This window comes from Anomaloglossus baeobatrachus, chromosome 4, assembly GCF_048569485.1.
Source record: "Anomaloglossus baeobatrachus isolate aAnoBae1 chromosome 4, aAnoBae1.hap1, whole genome shotgun sequence".
NCBI lineage: Eukaryota > Metazoa > Chordata > Amphibia > Anura > Aromobatidae > Anomaloglossus > Anomaloglossus baeobatrachus.
Window position 1 is genome coordinate 487,767,202 of NC_134356.1, and position 19,411 is coordinate 487,786,612.

The following is a 19,411-nucleotide window of genomic DNA, read 5'->3' on the forward strand; positions in this document are numbered from 1 at the left end:
AATATGGGGGGGAGACACTCAGGGAACGTATCCCCCATTTTCTAGGAGTGCGGACCCTTCATGTGAGGAGTGTGGGTGCAATGAATCTGCACTCACTCTCCCCGGGTCCACAGCAGCAGAGTCCATGTCGTAATGGTTGCTACCAAAGCTGCAATGCCCTGCTTATGAGGTAAGGGCATGCCTAATCAGGAGAACTACTGTAGAGGAAGCTCTGCTCACTGGTATATAGGTGCTCAGAGGTAATAATAGATAAAATTAGTGAGTAACCTCGGCACTCTATATCTCCCAGACTAAGTCAGTAAGTCACAATGGATAGTAATGCAAAATCACTCTTTATTGGTCCGTATTAAGAAAAAATTTTTTTCATAAGCATATATGTTTTTGTCCAAAACAAGTTACAAATGACGTTTCGGCCTGAGCCTTCGTCAGATTGGACTTATCTGCATATAATCATGAAAAATGACAATAATCAGTATCACATAAGAGTGAGAGAACAATAACATAAACTCGAACAATGTAGAGGTACAATTGGGATGCAGCAAAAAAATTGCAACACAGCAAGAAATGAAACACATGATACAAATGTCATAATACAGTACAAGGACAATATAGTAATGACAAATATGGGGTCAGAGTAGGCTTAGACAGCTCTGGTACGAAAGAGATGTCAATCATAAAGTAACATGTGCAGTAGGTGTAGAGCTACAGTATGCATGGCAGAGCTAATGGGTAGACTGACCATAGAAAAAGAACGGAGAAAAAGTGGAGAAAAAGTGGAGAAAAAGTGGAGCATAAGAGGAGAAAAAGTGGACAAAAAGTGGAGAAAAAAGTGGAGAAAAAAGTGGAGAAAAAGTGGAGAAAAAGTGGAGAAAAAGTGGAGCATAAGAGGAGAAAAAGTGGAGAAAAAGTGGAGAAAAAAGTGGAGAAAAAAGTGGAGAAAAAAGTGGAGAAAAAGTGGAGAAAAAGTGGAGAAAAAGTGGAGCATGAGAGGAGAAAAAAGTGGAGAAAAAGTGGAGAAAAAGTGGAGAAAAAGTGGAGAAAAAGTGGAGCATAAGAGGAGAAAAAGTGGAGAAAAAGTGGAGAAAAAAGTGGAGAAAAAAGTGGAGAAAAAGTGGAGAAAAAGTGGAGAAAAAGTGGAGAAAAAGTGGAGCATAAGAGGAGAAAAAGTGGAGAAAAAAGTGGAGAAAAAGTGGAGAAAAAGTGGAGAAAAAGTGGAGCATAAGAGGAGAAAAAGTGGAGAAAAAGTGGAGAAAAAGTGGAGAAAAAGTGGAGAAAAAGTGGAGAAAAAGTGGAGCATAAGAGGAGAAAAAGTGGAGAAAAAAGTGGAGAAAAAGTGGAGAAAAAGTGGAGAAAAAGTGGAGCATAAGAGGAGAAAAAGTGGAGAAAAAGTGGAGAAAAAAGTGGAGAAAAAGTGGAGCATAAGAGGAGAAAAAGTGGAGAAAAAAGTGGAGAAAAAGTGGAGAAAAAGTGGAGAAAAAAGTGGAGAAAAAGTGGAGAAAAAGTGGAGAAAAAGTGGAGCATAAGAGGAGAAAAAGTGGAGAAAAAGTGGAGAAAAAAGTGGAGAAAAAAGTGGAGAAAAAGTGGAGAAAAAGTGGAGCATAAGAGGAGAAAAAGTGGAGCATAAGAGGAGAAAAAGTGGAGAAAAAGTGGAGAAAAAGTGGAGAAAAAGTGGAGCATAAGAGGAGAAAAAGTGGAGAAAAAAATGGAGAAAAAGTGGAGAAAAAGTGGAGAAAAAAATGGAGAAAAAGTGGAACACCCTTTGGTACCTTTCATGTGGCACTAAGGGGTGCTTAGCTTTGTATTTAGCCAAAAAAATGAAAAAAAAATGACGTAGGGTTCCCCCTAGTTTTGTAGCCAGCTAGGGTAAAGCAGACGGCTGCAGCCTGCAGACCACAGCTGGCAACCTCACCTTGGCTGGTAATCCAAAACTGAGGGCACCCCACGCTGTTATTTTAAATTAAATAAATAATTAAAAAAAAAAACACGTAGGGGTCCCCCAAAATTGGATCACCAGCCAAGGTAAAGCAGACAGCTGGGGCCTGATATTCTCAGACTAGGGAGGTCCATGGTTATTGGAATCTCCCCAGCCTAAAAATAGCAGGCCGCAGCCGCCCCAGAAGTGGCGCATCCATTAGATGCGCCAATCCTGGTGCTTCGCCCCAGCTCATCCCGCGCCCTGGTGCGGTGGCAAACGGGGTAATATATGGGGTTAATACCAGATGTGTAATGTCACCTGGCATCAAGCCCTGGTGTTGGTGAGGTCAGGCGTCTATCAGATACCCGACATCACCAAGCCAGTCAGTAATAAAAAAAAATAGACGACAAACACATTTTTATTTGAAAAAACACTCCCCAAAACATTCCCTCTTTAACCAATTTATTAGATTGAAAAACAAATCCAGGTCTGCTGTAATCCAAGGGGTTGCCATGACGATCCACACTGTCCCAGTCAATGAAGAGCAGGATGTTCCCCATTGGCTGGGAGAGCAGTGCAGTGACCTGAGCTAACATCAATGGGTCAGCCCAGGTCACTGCAGGGGATGACAAGTGCTGCTGTCAGCGAGGTACATTACCTGCGCTGATCTCCAGCACACTGACAGCCCCTGTCACTGAGGTCAATGACCGGCGCCTTCACAGCAAGTATCGCGAGAGGTCCGTGACGTCACCGCTAGTCAGTCTCGGGTCGGAAGCGAGAGGTGATGTGACAAGCGGCGGCCATGGAGGACAGTGACAGCGCTGAGGTCGGGATGGCGGGACTTCATCACCGCAGGTAAGCCGAGCGGGGGGGGGGGATGTGTGTGTGTGTGTGTGTGTGTGTGTGTGTGTATGTATGTGTACATGCCGCAGGCAGGAGGGGGCGGAGTGAGCTTGAGCTGAGCGGGAAAGTGTGGGCTTCCTGCACGTAACTAAGATAAACATCGGGTTACTAACCAAAGCGCTTTGCTTGGATACCCGATGTTTATCTTGGTTACCAGCTTGTGGCAGGCTGCCAGCGATGGCTCCTGCACACTGTAGCTGTAAAAAGCCCTGCTTTTTGCTGCTAGAACCGTTCTCGAACATATCTAGAACTATCGAGCTTTTAGCAAAAAGCTCGAGTTCTAGTTCGATCTCGAACAGCCCAAAAATCACTCGAACCTAGAACTGGAGAACCACGAACCACGAACCGCGCTCAACTCTACTAATGATAAGCGAACCTAAGGTTCAGTTTTCGAACCGAACACCAACTTAAAAAATCAAGGTTCGGGTTTGGCGTTCAGATGCTTTACATGCTAACTTCACTTGTGCGAGCAAAGCTGTGTCCATGTATGCTTGGTGCTCTGCCCTGTGCGAGTGTTTGAATGGCTCGCACTGGGAGTAGCATCATCCCGATTACATGTAGTGTGCAACTCCAAAAAAATTGTTTGTAAAAGCCTTGATTTTTAGAAAACCTATAGTTATTTGGACTTTGATTTATTTGGACTTTGCAAAGGCATTTGATACTGTACCACTTAATACCCTTATACTAAAGCTCCAGAAGCAAGGACTAGGGTAGGGGAAACTATATGCAACTGGGTAAGGAATTGGCTAAAAGATAGGAAACAAAGAGTAGTCATAAATGGAACATTCTCTAAATGGGCCATAGTCAGCAGTGGGGTGCAGCAGGAATCTGTGATAGGACCAACTCTTTTTAATCTTTTTATTAATGACCTTGTGGATGGGATTGATAGTAAAGTGGTGTCAGTCTTTGCTGATGACACCAAACTATGTAGGATATTAAAAATTGCCATTGATAGTACAATATTATAAAAAGATCTGGATAAGATGTCAGAATGGGCAGATAGATACTTGGCAAATGAGATTTAATGTAGATAAATGTAAAGTAATGCACCTAGGACGGAGTAATCCTATAGCTGCGTATACATTAAATGGAAGTAAACTCGGGACTACAGAACAGGAGAAGGACTTGGGTATTCTTATTACAAATAAGCTGAGCAGCAGCACTCAATGTCAAGCAGCAGCTGCCAAAGCAAACAAGATTTTAAGGTGTATAAAAAGAGAGATCAGATCCCGTGATCCCAACGTATTGTTACCCCTCTATAAATCACTTGTAAGGCCACATCTGGAATATGGGATCCAGTTTTGGGCTCCACATTTTAAAAAGGACATTCAGAAGTTAGAGTCAGTTCAAAGGTGGGCAACTAGACTACTACATGGAATGGAAGACCTCCCATATGATGAGAGGTTGAAAAAGTTAGATATGTTTAGCTTAGAAAAAAGACGTCTCAGAGGAGATCTCATTTATATGTATATATACATGTGTGGTCAATATAAAGGACTGGCACATGACTTATTTCTTCCAAAGACAATACTAAGGACCAGGGGGCACTCACTGTGAGTGGAAGAAAAGCGATTCAGACAGCAAAATAGGAAAGGGTTCTTTACAGTTAGAGCAGTCAGACTGTGGAATGCCCTACCACAAGAGGTAGTAATGGCCGATACTATAACAGCTTTTATAAAAGGGCTGGATGATTTCCTCAATACACAAAACATTGTTGGTTATAAATGACTTAGTGACCAAATGTAGAACTGGTGGAGGAAGGTTGAAGTAAATGGACCTAGGTCTTTTTTCAACCTAAGTAACTATGTAACTGTATAGCATTTTCTAACAGATTAAATTACTATTATATTACACATACAGTTACAGATTGCTGAATTTAGCTTTCTTTTATACGTCCTGAAAATTAAATATCTACACATTTCAGTGCCCCTGATGATATAGTGTGTAGTGAAGACTAAAGATCCATTCATATTTTACCATTTAAACGATTTGCGGTATTAAATGACTTCTAATCTGTAAATATTTACAAATTGTTGGTTCTTTAACCCCTTAAAGACCTATCCTCTTTGTACTTTAAAGACCAAGCCTCATTTTTCAATTCTGACCAGTGTCACTTTATGAGGTAATAATTCTGGAACACTTCAACAGATCCCGGTGATTCTGAGGCTGTTTTTTCAAGCCATGTTCTACTTCATGTTAGTGGTAAATTTTGGTCAATATTATCTGCGTTTATTTATGAAAATAGTGAAATTTGTCAAAATATATTATGAATTTTTATGCCCTTAAACCAGATAGCTATACCACACAAAATAGTTAATAACATTTTCCATATGTCAATTTTGTATTGGCATCTTTTTTTAAATTTTTTTTTTCTTGTTAGGAAGTTAGAAGGGTTAAACGTTTTTCAGCAATTTCCCATTTTTCCAACAAAAATTACAAAACCATTTTTTTTTAGAGTCCACAGCACATTTGAAGTGACTTTGAGAGGCCTAGGTGACAGAAAATACCCAAAAGTTACACCATTTTAAAAACTGCACCTCTCAAGCTGCTCAAAATCACAAACACAAAATATATTAAATCTTCAGGTATTTCACAGAAACTAAAGCAAAGTTGAAGTAAAAAATGAAAATTTAACTTTTTCCCACAAAAATTTTATTTTAGCCCTACATACTCACCGATCCCCGATCCCCGGCGCGACGCTGCACGGCAATCACACTGCTGCGGCGGCTTTTACTATTTTGAAAAAGCCGGCCGCTCATTAAACAATCTCAGCTGATCAGTATCGCGATCAGCTGAGCTGTCACTGAGGTTACCCGCTGTCACTGTTGGAGGATCCAGCGGTGGCCGAGGGTAACCTCAGTGACAGCTCAGCTGATCGCGATACTCACCTCAGTTGCTGCGTGGAGCTGACAGGAGCGGCTGTGTTTTCTGCAGCTCCGGTCACCTCCATGCAGCAGAGCTGGAAGCGACGCTGGACCATCCTGGATTACGCCGGACATTGAGGACTTTTTGGGGCCTATTAAAGTGGTGAACCAGGGAATTTGTTAGTGTTTTTTATTTCTAATAAAGGATTTTTCAGGTGTGTGTGTGTGTGTGTGTGTTTATTTACTGTAACTTACAGATTAATCATGGAAGGTATCTCGTGGAGACGCCTGACATGATTAATCTAGGATTTAGTGGCAGCTATGGGCTGCCATTAACTCCTTATTACCCCGATTTGCCAACGCACCAGGGCAAATTGGGAAGAGCCGGGTACAGTCCCAGAACTATCGCATCTAATGTATGCGGCAATTCTGGGCGGCTGCTGACTGATATTGTTAGGCTGGGGGGCTCCCCATAACGTGGAGCTCCCCATCCTGAGAATACCAGCCTTCAGCCGTATGGCTTTATCTGGCTGGTATTAAAATTGGGGGGGACCGTACACCGTTTTTTTTAATTATTTAATTATTTATTTCACTGCACAGTATAGACACGCCCACCGGCTGCTGTGATTGGGTGCAGTGAGACACCTGTCACTCAGTGTGGGGGCGTGTCTTATTGCAACCAATCATAGGCGCCTGTGGGCGAGTAAAGCAGGGAATACGAGATTGTTTAATGAGCAGCCGGCTTTTTCAAAATAGTAAAAGCCGCCGCCGCAGTGTGAATGCCGTGCAGCGCCGCGTCGGAGATCGGGGAACGGTGAGTATGAGAGAGGAGGGGAAAATGACCGACAGACTGTGAGAGAGGGACAGAGATAGTGACGGACCGACAGAGAGAGAATAGAGACCGAGAGGGAGAGACCGACTGACAGAGAATAGTGATTGACAGACATTGTGAGACATCACTCGTTTCCAGTGTTTTAGGAAACATGCGAGAAATGTATTTAGAAAATCGCATGTCACTAGGATGGTGTGAGTGCCGTCCCGTGACATCCGATTTTTTTACACGCTCCCATAGACTTGCATTGGAGAGACTCGCAGTAGAAACTCGCAAAAAAGCAGCATGCTGCGATTTTTTTCTCAGTCCGATTTGGACTGAGAAAAAAATCGCAAATGCGAGCTGAATCATTCACTAACATGTGTCCGATTCCAATGCGAGTTTTTCTCGCATTGCTCTACTGCGAGAAACTCGCAAGTGAGAAGCAGCCCTAATGCAGCAGCCAGGGTCCCCTTTCTGGCTAATCGTTACTTCTACGCTTCCACTCTGTGCCAGTCTTTGCATTGTCTGCCCATACATTATAGGATCCAATTTAAATTGTTTGTTCTCACCCACAAGGCTCTCCACAGCGCTGCACCTTACATCTCCTCACTCATATGTCTATCGCCCTACCCATTCTCTACACTCCACAAGCGACTTTCCACTAACAACCACACTAATCTCAACCTCCCACTCCCAGCTCTAAGACTTCTCCCAAGCTGCACCAAATCTTTGGAATGCTCTATCCTAAGAAATTAGGACTAGCCACAACTTGCCTAATTGAAGTCCTTTTATATACAACCCATTTACTCAAAATAATTTGTATTCTTAATAGCTCTATAAACACTCTGTGATGAATAAATGAAGTCCACTAAAACTACAAACATGAAAAATGTGCAGTACTTAGCTCACAGTTTTAATCCAAATTGCATAATTCCACCAACCAGCGACACTTAAATATGATCAGCCATTAATTATACAAATCAGTTTCCTAGATTGAAATTTATTTTCTAACTGCAGAGTACAAAAATTCTCCAAGATCACTAGACATATTTTGCTCCTTTTTTTTAATATTATATTTTGTCGGACACATTGCATACACTCTTATAAGAGATATATGAGGCCGATTTGTGCTTTGAATAAAATTGATGACAGGGATCAAGGTTGAGAATAGGATTCTTCAAATATGGTATCATTACATTGGCAGTAAACAATGAATTGCTCAGTCTTCCCTGTGTGTCCATCCCTGAATTTTAAAACACTGTTCCTTATAACTCTGAAAACCTCTAGAGAATTCAGAACTGGTCTCATTGCCTTCCACTGAGAATTTGTGGCTTGGTTGCCATAGAGACATCGTATTTCTTCAAGAATTGTTCATATTGATCCGTGGACAGGCGTAAATGGCCAGAATAGTGAGGAGAATAAAAGAGGTGGGCAGTACAGAAAATGACCAGAGGTTATGGGTTGGAAATAGGCTTACTGCAGACACGCACACTTCGTAAAGGACGTGTAGCATTTTGGGTTGGATTTTGTTTTTTGTACTTTATGCCATTGTTTTCATTCACTATAGAGTGAAAGAAACTTGTTAGTCACTTGTCATGTCAGATCTTTGGTGCTTGTCCTGACACAGCTGTCAGCCTCCGAGCTCTGTGTGCAGTTCAGGGACGCACAACAAAGAGCTAGTAACATGAATTATTTATCTGCTCCCGTGTGGATGAATTTCTCTGATAAGAAATTAAGACACTTCCAATAGGAGAGTAGGTAAAACGGGTTACGTCACATGATTGCGCACTTAACTTTTAAGTGACAAAATGAAGATGAGTATGAAAATACCAAAAATATGTCTTTGGCCATGATATGGTATGTACTAACCCTCATGCTAAAAAGGAATACACAAGATAATCTATAACTAATAAAAAGAGAAAATTAGGCAGAAACAAAAGTAGATAAGTGTGGATTTTAAAATAATAGAACACAGTTCAGTAGTGTATACAGTACCAACTAATATATATATATATATACACACACAGCTCTGGCAAAAATGAAGAAACCACCTCCAAATTTTCATTTTCTCTTATTTTTCTCTTTATAGGTATATTTTTGAGTGAAATGTAAATTGTTGTTTATTTTATAAACTACTGACATCAAGTCTCCGAATTTCCAAGCAATACATTTTGTATTTATTTTTTGGAGATGAGAAATGGTCAAAATAACAAAAAAAAATGCATTGCTTTCAGACCTCAAATAATGCAAAGAAAACAAGTTCATAATAATTTAGAATACTAATAAATACAATACTAATGTTTTCACTCAAGAATAGTTCAGAAATCAATATTTTGTGGCATAACCATGATTTTTAATCACAGCTTTTATGCATCTTGGCATGCTTTCCACCAGTCTTTCACACTGCTTTTGGGTGACCTTATGCCACTCCGGGTGCAAACATTTAAACAATTCTTCTTTGTTTGATGGCTTGTGACTATTCAGCTACCTCTTGATTACATTCCAGAGGTTTTCAATGGGGTTCAGGTCAGGAGATTGGGCTGGCCATGACAGGGTTTTGATGTGGAGGTCCTTCATCCACACATTGATTGACCTAGGTGTGTAGCAATGTGGCATGGTGCATTGTCCTGCGGGAAAAAACAGTCCTCAGAGTTGGGGAACATTGCCTGAGCAGAAGGAGGCAGCTGTTTTTCCAGGGTAACCATGTATGCGGCTTGATTCATACATCCTTTGCAAAGATTAACCTGCCCAATTTCAGCCTTGTTGAAGCATCCCCAGATCATCACCGATCTTCAACCAAATTTCCCAATGGGTGCAAGACACTGTGGCTTGTACGCCTCTCCAAGTTGTTTGCACCACTTCAGTTTGAAGCTGTGACGCATACACCCGGCTTCATAGTGCGCATGACCAATACTCCGGGGTCATGCACACTGAGCCAAAATCCAGCATTGGGCGGCGATGGCAGCAGAGAGATAAGTGAGATCATCCTCTGATGCTGCGTATTCATTAGCATATTAGCATGCCCACAGGGGCCCACAGGAGTGTGCCAACAAGCTAATGGGGCCGACTAGCCAGGGGAAATAACGCCCTTGGGACTAGTTTCCGAGCTCATTAGCATATGATAAAAGATCATTAGAATTACTTTTTCTAGAGATCTCTTTATCTATGCTAGTGTATACAAGGACTGTTATTCAGGGATTAGCAATATGCACCAAGAACTGCTCGTGGTTATGGCGGCATATTGCACCTGACAGGTTCCTTTTTAAAGGGGGGGTCAAAAATGAAAATTGATTTTCCTCCTATCTATTTCATGTCATAATTTAATCTCTGTTCTAATATATTTTAATTAAAATGTCATGTATGAAAGAACTAGATATGTAGGATTGTGGCAAAAACAATTATGAATAGAATCTATTCTAATAAAAACAGTATACTTTATTAATAAATCTTAGGAATCACTTTTGGTGTCATTTTATCACTAAGTGCACAGAAAAGGATAATACTGACTCTGATATGAGTCTCCCTCCTTTGCACTGCCTGATAGCGGAGTTCGGTACCCTAGACATGATATGGCGCCCCCCCACTCACTATTGACTGTCCCTATATCCCCCTGCAATGCCATGCCAGGAAAGTGCAGGTACTTATAAAACAACACAATTAACAAACTGATTGGCAGGTGTATGCTTATCAGAACAGGAGAATAGGGAATGCTTCTTACCTGCTTAGGAGAATGTCCATGCCAAGTGCCTCGATGTGTTTCCCCAAATAAGGTTCCTCAGGAGGCCGGTATAGGAATAAGTCAGGTTTTTCTAGTATTAAGGTGGCCCTAATAGGCCGGTGTCTCCATGCAGCACACTATAATTTATGTTGCAAAGCATTCTCTATTCTCCGTTTCTGATAAGCATACACCTGTCACTTTGTGTTTTTTTAACTTGTTACTAGGGTGCCGTCCTCCCTGGTCAGGCAGTGCACAGGTGGGAGAATCATATCAGGGTCCGTATTCTCCTTTTCTGTGCAATTACTGATAGGAATCACTTTTGGTGTCATTTTAAGATTTATTAATAAAGTATACTGTTTTTATCATTTAAAAAGTCCCTACCATTCCTTTAGTATTATAATTACATTGTTTTATGACTTCCTCTTTGATGACACTTCATTTGAGAATTCCCGTGCATGCTGGGATAATTAAACAACTCATTATCAGGGGGCAGAGGCTGCAGTCAACTCTCTGCTTTCTGTAGTGTCATTAAAGGGTTTGTCCACTACTTAGGTCAACCCTATTCATTCCAATTGTTTGCCACCATAAAAATAAATGAGCCTATACTCCCCTCCAGTGTGACCACGGTTCCAGTGATGTCTGAAGCCGCATTTACGGGGCCCACGTGACATTGCTATGCACTGAGACCAATCAGCTTCTGAAGTCTGTCTCCCAATCTTCGGATATTTGAGCAGGATGTGAGAGTTGCACTAACACCCTGCTCAAATGGGAAAGTGGCTTCAGAAATCGCTGGAACCGCGGCCGCATCGGAGTTGAGTATAGGCTTATTTATTTTTACTTGGGCGAACAAGAAGAATTAGTATTCATTTGTCCAAGTAGTGGACAACCCCTTTAAAGGTGTTCATTTCAGGGGCTAACCTAGTCCCTGCCCTACTGGGAATGCAGTGGTTGTTTGTCCCAACATATGCTCAGAACATTCCTGTTACTGTGCAATATACACAGTAACAGTTGGCTCACCTTCCGGCTCTGATTAAAAAATAAATAAAGCAGTTAGAGTAATGAGGGAACAGTAGGGACTTTTTGCTTAAAGAGGTGGTCCACTACAGAGCATAGTGGCCACACATCGATGTAAAGCTCATAAAGAAATAAAGAAGGCTTTTCTCAAATACCTTATGTAGTTATTTGTGCCTCTGAGCTGCGCTCTTGCTGTCCGCTCATCCCCATCATGTTACCCCCGGGCTCTGTGACCTCTGAGATCCGGTGATGTCACGTTATCTTCCAGTTGCCCCGACATCACTGAGGCCGGCTCCAGTCTCCCTAAGTGACTGGGCTGTGGGCGGAGTTTCACCACTAGTCACAGCCCAGCATCGCTCCTTCTTGCGGTGTTCTACAGCTAAGTAGAGAGCATGCGAGATGCTGGGCTGTGATGAGCTGTGAAACTCCGCCCACAGCCCAGTCACTCAGGGAGACTGGGGCCGCCTCAGTGATGTCGGAAGTTGACCTGACATCACCGGATCTCAGAGGTCATGGAGCCCGGGGTCACGTAATGGGGATAAGCGGACAGCAAGAGCACCACTCAGAGGCAGAATTGAATACACATGGTATTTGAGAAAAGTCTTCTTTATGAGCTTTACATCGATGTATGGCCACTATGCTGTGTAGTGAACCACCCCTTTAAAGTATTAAAAAGAGATTAGATTATGACATTATAGGCATCTACATACAGTAAGTGCAGTTCTCAATGTGGGGTAGCTGTGAATCCTACTACAAAGCTGTACCAATGCACTATAGAGAATCCAGGCACCTGCACGATTACCAGCAGCTCAGATACAGTGTACATTTACTTCTATAAGTAATTTAAAAAGCAATAGTTGAAATTTATCAATCTAAATCAGTTTTCATTTAGGGAAATTACATCAAAATTCTGACTTTCATGACTTGTTTTATATTTATTAAGTGTTGGTGCAAATTTCTGGCACAAAGTAAGCCAACAAATAGGCGATATAAACTCAGACTAGACAGGTCAAAAAACCACCAGATTTATTAAATATCGCGAGCCACCGTGATAAACATGGCAAATTTTTAGACTGTCTAGCATAAGTTTGCACTATTTAAGAACTTTATTGATAAGTATTAGTGATAAATGAATTTTCAAAAATGTGATTTGGCCCATCAGCTTAAATTTGATCAGAAAATTTGATTTGTATTGAATTTGCGACAAATGGAATATGCATAATTGTGTTCTTAAGTCTCTCTAGAGTGTAGAGAATAATAAACATATGTTAAAATATATATATTGTTACTATTTTGTTTTTAACCCCGTTTTGCCCATAAGCAGCCGGTTAGCAGTTGGCTGGATTTGCGTGGACAAATTTGCCCAAAATTCAGCTTGCCTGAATCCATAAATTGTGGAAAATAATAAGTCAATTTAATTATTTTAGAATAATTTTGCTTATCTCTAATAAATATGCCCCATGTCCCTAAAACAAGATTGTACTTCTACAGTGAGGGGCAGCAGGAATCGACATGGGAGCACTGAAGCAAAAGATCTGCAGGCATTGGCCTGGAAAGTCAAAGACTAATAATGCAACATATTTTCAGTTTCACTCCGTGTCCTATTATATAGCACTTATGGGGGTTTTTGTATGACACAGAAGAACATTTTTTGAACTAAGAAAAATATGTGAAAATGCCCATTTGAATATACAGTTCCCTGAAATAAGCATTCAAAAGTACATGGAATAAAGTATATTCAAATATTTTTTTTAATTGTTTTTTTTTTTTTTTTTAAATTGTGTTGGTTTTTTTATCACAATCTTTAAACATTTTATAAAATCAGACAATACAAACCCCCACACCTCCACCCCCTTGTACAAAAATTCCACTCATACAGAGCATATTTCCTAAAGTGCTCTGCTACAGTAGGAACAGTCCAGCATATAGTAGAAAAAAGTGCTGTGTAATACAAACAATAGAAAGAGCAATAAGACAAATTATAAATCTGTAGGAAGACCCCCAGCCTCTTTCTTGTGCTCCAGAAAAATAAAACTGACTGTGTGTGTGTGTGTGTGTGTGTGTGTGTGTGTGTGTATGTGTATCCGCTAAAGGAATCTCCACCGTCGCATTTACAATCATGAAATTTTGCACAGATGCCTCATGTGACTCGGGGAGTGTCAGTCTCTCAGTAAGTGGGGGATCGATCTGCCAGTCCTCCAAAATGCAGGGACAGAATGCAAAATAAGTGACTGTATGTAGCCCTCGTTCCACTTTTTTTGCGGTCTACAAAAAAACAGTTGTCACATGGATGTCACACAGATGCATACATGGAAAAACAATACCGTTTTTTGCAGACCACAAAAATGGTATGATTGTGTGAATGTACCCTGTGTGATACACCATTGGGTTCAGGATCTCTTTGTCTACATCATACTGCTCTCAGATGAGGTAGTAAAAACCTGCTGACAGATTCCCTTTAAATAAAACAGCTAAAATCAGTATTGCTCGGGACAAAATTGGCTGCCAACACATTGAGTGACACCTGCCTATTGATGTCTATGGAAAGGGAAGTAGAAGTCAGGAGCAGAGTGAGAAAGAGAAACTGTGCTTCTGCTTTCTATTAGGCCTCTGCCACATGCACGTGAAAAACACATATGTGCCGCGAGACACGTATTTTCCTTGCGTGTTGCGTTAGGTAAGTACGTGTCTCCGGTATGTGTGGGCCTCGTGTGTTCTACATGTGCTATCCGCGATAACACACGGAGAACCGATAATTTACATACTCACGTGGTAGATGCTGCTGTCCAGGGTACTGATCTTCAGCTCCAGCCCCGCCCACTCCCCGCTGATGCTCCTTCCGGCAGAGCGGAGGGGCGGAGATCAGCGCCCGTGACCTCATGCCCACCTCCTTAACACGCTCATAATGAGCGCCGGCCGGCAGCAACTGTTTACAGCTGAAGATTCTGCAGGGCTGAAGAAGGTGAGTATGTGTTTTTTTTATTTTCAAATAATGACACGTGTTTCTCTGGCGCGTGTCACACGGGACCGCATCAACACTACATCCGTGTGGTACAGTGCGGGCCGTGTGACACCAGTGATGCCGGAGAAAAATGGACATGTCAGCGTTTTTTAAACACGTACAAACATACAATCCACACGGACATACGTTCTGTGTGGATTTACGTTAATGTGCCTGTTACCATATGGTAACATTGGTGTACGTGTGTATGTGTCTCCGGTACGTGAAAAAAGTGCCAAACACGTACCGGAGGCACAAACATGTGACAGAGGCCTTACAGGGATTGTTCAATGAAAATAAAGTATCACCCATCCACAGGGTAAGTGATCAATTATTGCAGGTGATCCGACGGCTAGGACGGACACTGCTCGGCAAGAAAGAGAAATTTTATCCCCACTAAGGCAATATTACTCCCATTAGAATGAAGAGGCAGAACACATGCTCAATAACCACTCTATTCATTTATGGTAGCAGCAGGAAAAATCATCTGATCTACAAGCATTTTTCAACCTTATGAAAATACTATTAGTGAGCATTGTAGATGACATATTACTATATTTAGCTAGTTGTATATCATTTTGTGTATTAATTTCAACAATATTAACAAACGACATGTATACCGATTTTTTGTTTAATTCTCTTAAAAAAATGACTTTCCTAATATTTTATGTTTGTTTTGTTTTTTTCAGATGATACCAAACAGAACCCTTGGATGTCCAAAGTGTGTTACTGCAAAGTGTGTTAAAAATACCTATATAATATAAACATAGTATTCTGTTATGTATGAATATGTCAAAAGAACAATCCATTAAAATGAAGCCAAAACAGAATCTAGGTCATAAATTTGACAAAATAAAAATAGAAAAAACAAAAAGCCAGCACCAAATGTGCACTACAGCACTAAACATTCCAAACTGTACTTATTATAAAAAAAATTTTGAGATTTTTGGCAAAAAATTGCAATTTCTTGAGCTGCTTCGCCACGTCACGGCAAATCTCATTTGAAGCAGTCCTACACTAAAATATTTTTATAAAATGTGCCATACGGCCTCACATATGAATAGTAGAACTGCTCTTAGCAGCACTCACCTGGTCTATTTCAATCCCGTACCCATGACTGAGTCATGGCTGTGGGCGGGACAGGTCCAAGCAAATGCTGCATGAAGTAAATAGCCTGTGGGCAAAGCCTGATGACTTAATGTGAACAGTCACCAACCGCCAAAATCCAGACAGATGGAATACATCCCAAATTGGGGTGCATAGCAAGGTGGAGGTCAACCACCGACCAATTCAATGAAGAAAAAACAAAAAGCCAGCACCAAATGTGCACTACAGCACTAAACATTCCAAACTGTACTTATTATAAAAAAATTTTTGAGATTTTTGGCAAAAAATTGCAATTTCTTGAGCTGCTTCGCCACGTCACGGCAAATCTCATTTGAAGCAGTCCTACACTAAAATATTTTTATAAAATGTGCCATACGGCCTCACATATGAATAGTAGAACTGCTCTTAGCAGCACTCACCTGGTCTATTTCAATCCCGTACCCATGACTGAGTCATGGCTGTGGGCGGGACAGGTCCAAGCAAATGCTGCATGAAGTAAATAGCCTGTGGGCAAAGCCTGATGACTTAATGTGAACAGTCACCAACCGCCAAAATCCAGACAGATGGAATACATCCCAAATTGGGGTGCATAGCAAGGTGAAGGTCAACCACCGACCAATTCAATGAGAAAAAACAAAAAGCCAGCACCAAATGTGCACTACAGCACTAAACATTCCAAACTGTACTTATTATAAAAAAAATTTTGAGATTTTTGGCAAAAAATTGCAATTTCTTGAGCTGCTTCGCCACGTCACGGCAAATCTCATTTGAAGCAGTCCTACACTAAAATATTTTTATAAAATGTGCCATACGGCCTCACATATGAATAGTAGAACTGCTCTTAGCAGCACTCACCTGGTCTATTTCAATCCCGTACCCATGACTGAGTCATGGCTGTGGGCGGGACAGGTCCAAGCAAATGCTGCATGAAGTAAATAGCCTGTGGGCAAAGCCTGATGACTTAATGTGAACAGTCACCAACCGCCAAAATCCAGACAGATGGAATACATCCCAAATTGGGGTGCATAGCAAGGTGGAGGTCAACCACCGACCAATTCAATGAAGAAAAAACAAAAAGCCAGCACCAAATGTGCACTACAGCACTAAACATTCCAAACTGTACTTATTATAAAAAAAATTTTGAGATTTTTGGCAAAAAATTGCAATTTCTTGAGCTGCTTCGCCACGTCACGGCAAATCTCATTTGAAGCAGTCCTACACTAAAATATTTTTATAAAATGTGCCATACGGCCTCACATATGAATAGTAGAACTGCTCTTAGCAGCACTCACCTGGTCTATTTCAATCCCGTACCCATGACTGAGTCATATAATATATATTATATTTATATAATATAAACATAGTATTCTGTTATGTATGAATATGTCAAAAGAACAATCCATTAAAATGAAGCCAAAACAGAATCTAGGTCATAAATTTGACAAAATAAAAATAGATTAGAATTTTTTTTCATGATATGGAGGTGTCAAAAAACATTTATAAAATATGAGTGAAGTTTTGAAACAAAAAAGCAACCATACTTCTATGTTAATACAGTATACCCACAAAGCTATACATAAGAAAGTGCTACATAGTAGACCTAGGTTCGGATGGATGTAATATGGCCGCACCTGTAATACACCCCCACGTTATACCGCCCCACAGAATCACAGAACAGAACTTTGATCACCATAGAACACTTTGATGATCTAAGTTCTCTTCAGTAGACCCGCAGGGGATCTGTATTATGGGAATTCTAAAATGAAGCTGCAATGTGGCCATATGAATCTGACCTTAATCTGAAAAGAAGTGTTGACCCATACTGCACACGGATTTTGAAGAATAGATCTTTATTAGTCTTCCTATATATGTAATATGTATAACATTACAATAAAGGATCTTTAAAACAAATCTGGTCTCTAGTTTGTTCTTTATTGCGATATTAGTTTTCTGAGGTTTCATTTAATATTGTGTAAGCTTTGATAATCAAAAAAATTAAAATGTATATTTTCCAACATTTCACATAGTAACTTTGTATCACATTCTATTTTATTTCTTTTCACTCTTGACTCAAGCATTCGAAAAAAGGGGTGGGGTGGTGGGGTATTTATTTGCATGTTTTGTAGATACAGTAGATAGAGAGAAAGAGCTAGAGAGATAGATATTAGGGATGATCGAATACCTCAAATATTCGGCTTCGCGATTATTAGCCGAATATGTCACTGCTATTTGACTTTTCGTGATTACTCGATGCGTAATGTAAGTCTATGGGAAACCCGAATAACAACTATTCGGAACTATTCGGGCTTCCCATAGACTTACATTGCGCATCGAATATTCGCATAGCAGCGACCTATTCGTCGGATATTCGTCAAGCCGAATATTTAAGGTATTCGATCATCCCTAATAGATATGCAAATGAAAGCATGCAGTAGCACACAGTTTGCACTAAGGAATACAAGTGCATCTCAATAAATTAGAATATCCTCAAAAAGATAATTTATTTCAGTAATTCAATACAAAAGGGAAACTCCTATATTATATAGTCATTACACACAGAGTGATCTATTTCAAGTGTTTATTACTGTTAATGGTGATGATTATGGCTTACAGCCAATGAAAACCCAAAAGTCATTATCTCAGAAAAATAGAATATTATATAAGACCAACTGAAAAAAATTACTTTAAACTCAGAAATGTTGGCACCTACTGAAAAGTCTGTACAGTAAATGCACTCAATACTTGGTCGGGGCTCGTTTTGCATCAACATCAATGCTGCGTGGCATGGAGGTAATCACCCTGTGATTCTGATGAGGGGTTATGGAAGCCCAGATTGCTTTGATAACAGCCTTCAGCTCGTCTGCATTATTGGGTCTGGTCTCTCTCATCTTCCTCTTGACAATACCCCATAAATTGTGAGTTTGCTGACCAATCAAGCACGGGGATACTGTGGTTATTAAACCAGGTATTGGTACTTTTGGCAGTGTGGACAAGTGCCAAGTCTTGCAGGGAGATGAAATTTCCATCTCCAAAAAGCTTGTCGGCAGAGGGAAGCAGGAAGTGCTCTAAAATATCCTGTTAGGCTGGTTTCAGATGTCCGTGTTTTAGGTACGTGTGACATCCGTTTTTAACACGTATGTCACACGTACCCATGTTATTCTCTGATGTGCCTCACACATCCGTGTGTGCACATGGACCGTATGACCTTTCATAACCCCGCATGCACATACGCAGGCATTTCCGGCAGCACGGATGTCACACGGATCGCACACTGATGTGATCCTTGTGACATCAGTGTAAAACATACCGGAGAAAATATGGGTCTTTTTAATAAAAAGATATTCTATATTTACTTCTCTCCAGCTATGTTGTCTCCGTCTCTGCTGCCTCCCGCTCCTTATCGCCGCTGATTATACTCACTAAATATTCAGAACCCTGTGGAGCAGCGCTGGGGACTTCAGTGCCGGGGACTGCATCGCTGGATGAGTGTACAGCAGTGTGTGTGTGTGTGTGTGTATACACATGCATGTTCGCTATGTGTGTATTCGCTCGGTGTATCCATGTGTGTCTGCAATGTGTGTATACATATATGTGTATATGTGCTATGTGTGTGTGTCTGTGTGTGTGTGGTGAGAACCTAGAAGCCGGAACATTGTGGTGACATCATCGGGGACTCATCACAGTTCCCAGTGAACTCTGATGAACCCATGAAGCTGTAGTGCGGGTGTCGCGGGGGTCATCAGGATGTCAGAGTTCATTGGGAACTCTGATGACCTCCTGGATGTCACTGTGCTGAAGAATACTTGCCTGTCCTTGGCGGTGCTGTATCCCTTGCTGTCCCCGCGATGCTCCGGCTTCCAGGTCTTGAGTGCGGTGAATAATCGATGAATATAATGAGCGGCAGTCAGGAGCTGGAGGCAGCAGAGCCGGAGAAAGCAGGTAAATATGAAAAATCTTTTTATTTCACAGACCCGTGTTTTCTCCGGTACCTGTCACACGCATGGAAACATGGATGTCACACGTGTACTACACGTGAGACACATGTATGACACACGCATGACCATAACCATGCGTG

The 19,411-nt window shown here is 41.0% G+C and overlaps 1 protein-coding gene across 1 annotated transcript in view; it reads left to right on the plus strand.

Annotated features, from left to right (window-relative positions):
* Positions 1-15,196, plus strand: part of WDR72 (WD repeat domain 72) — a 426,854-nt gene extending 411,658 nt beyond the window's left edge. The window contains exon 19 of the mRNA XM_075342738.1: positions 14,919-15,196. Coding sequence (XP_075198853.1) covers positions 14,919-14,974 — 56 coding nt within the window. The 3' untranslated portion in view covers positions 14,975-15,196. The remainder of the gene's footprint in view (positions 1-14,918) is intronic.
* Positions 15,197-19,411: the final 4,215 nt, after the last annotated feature.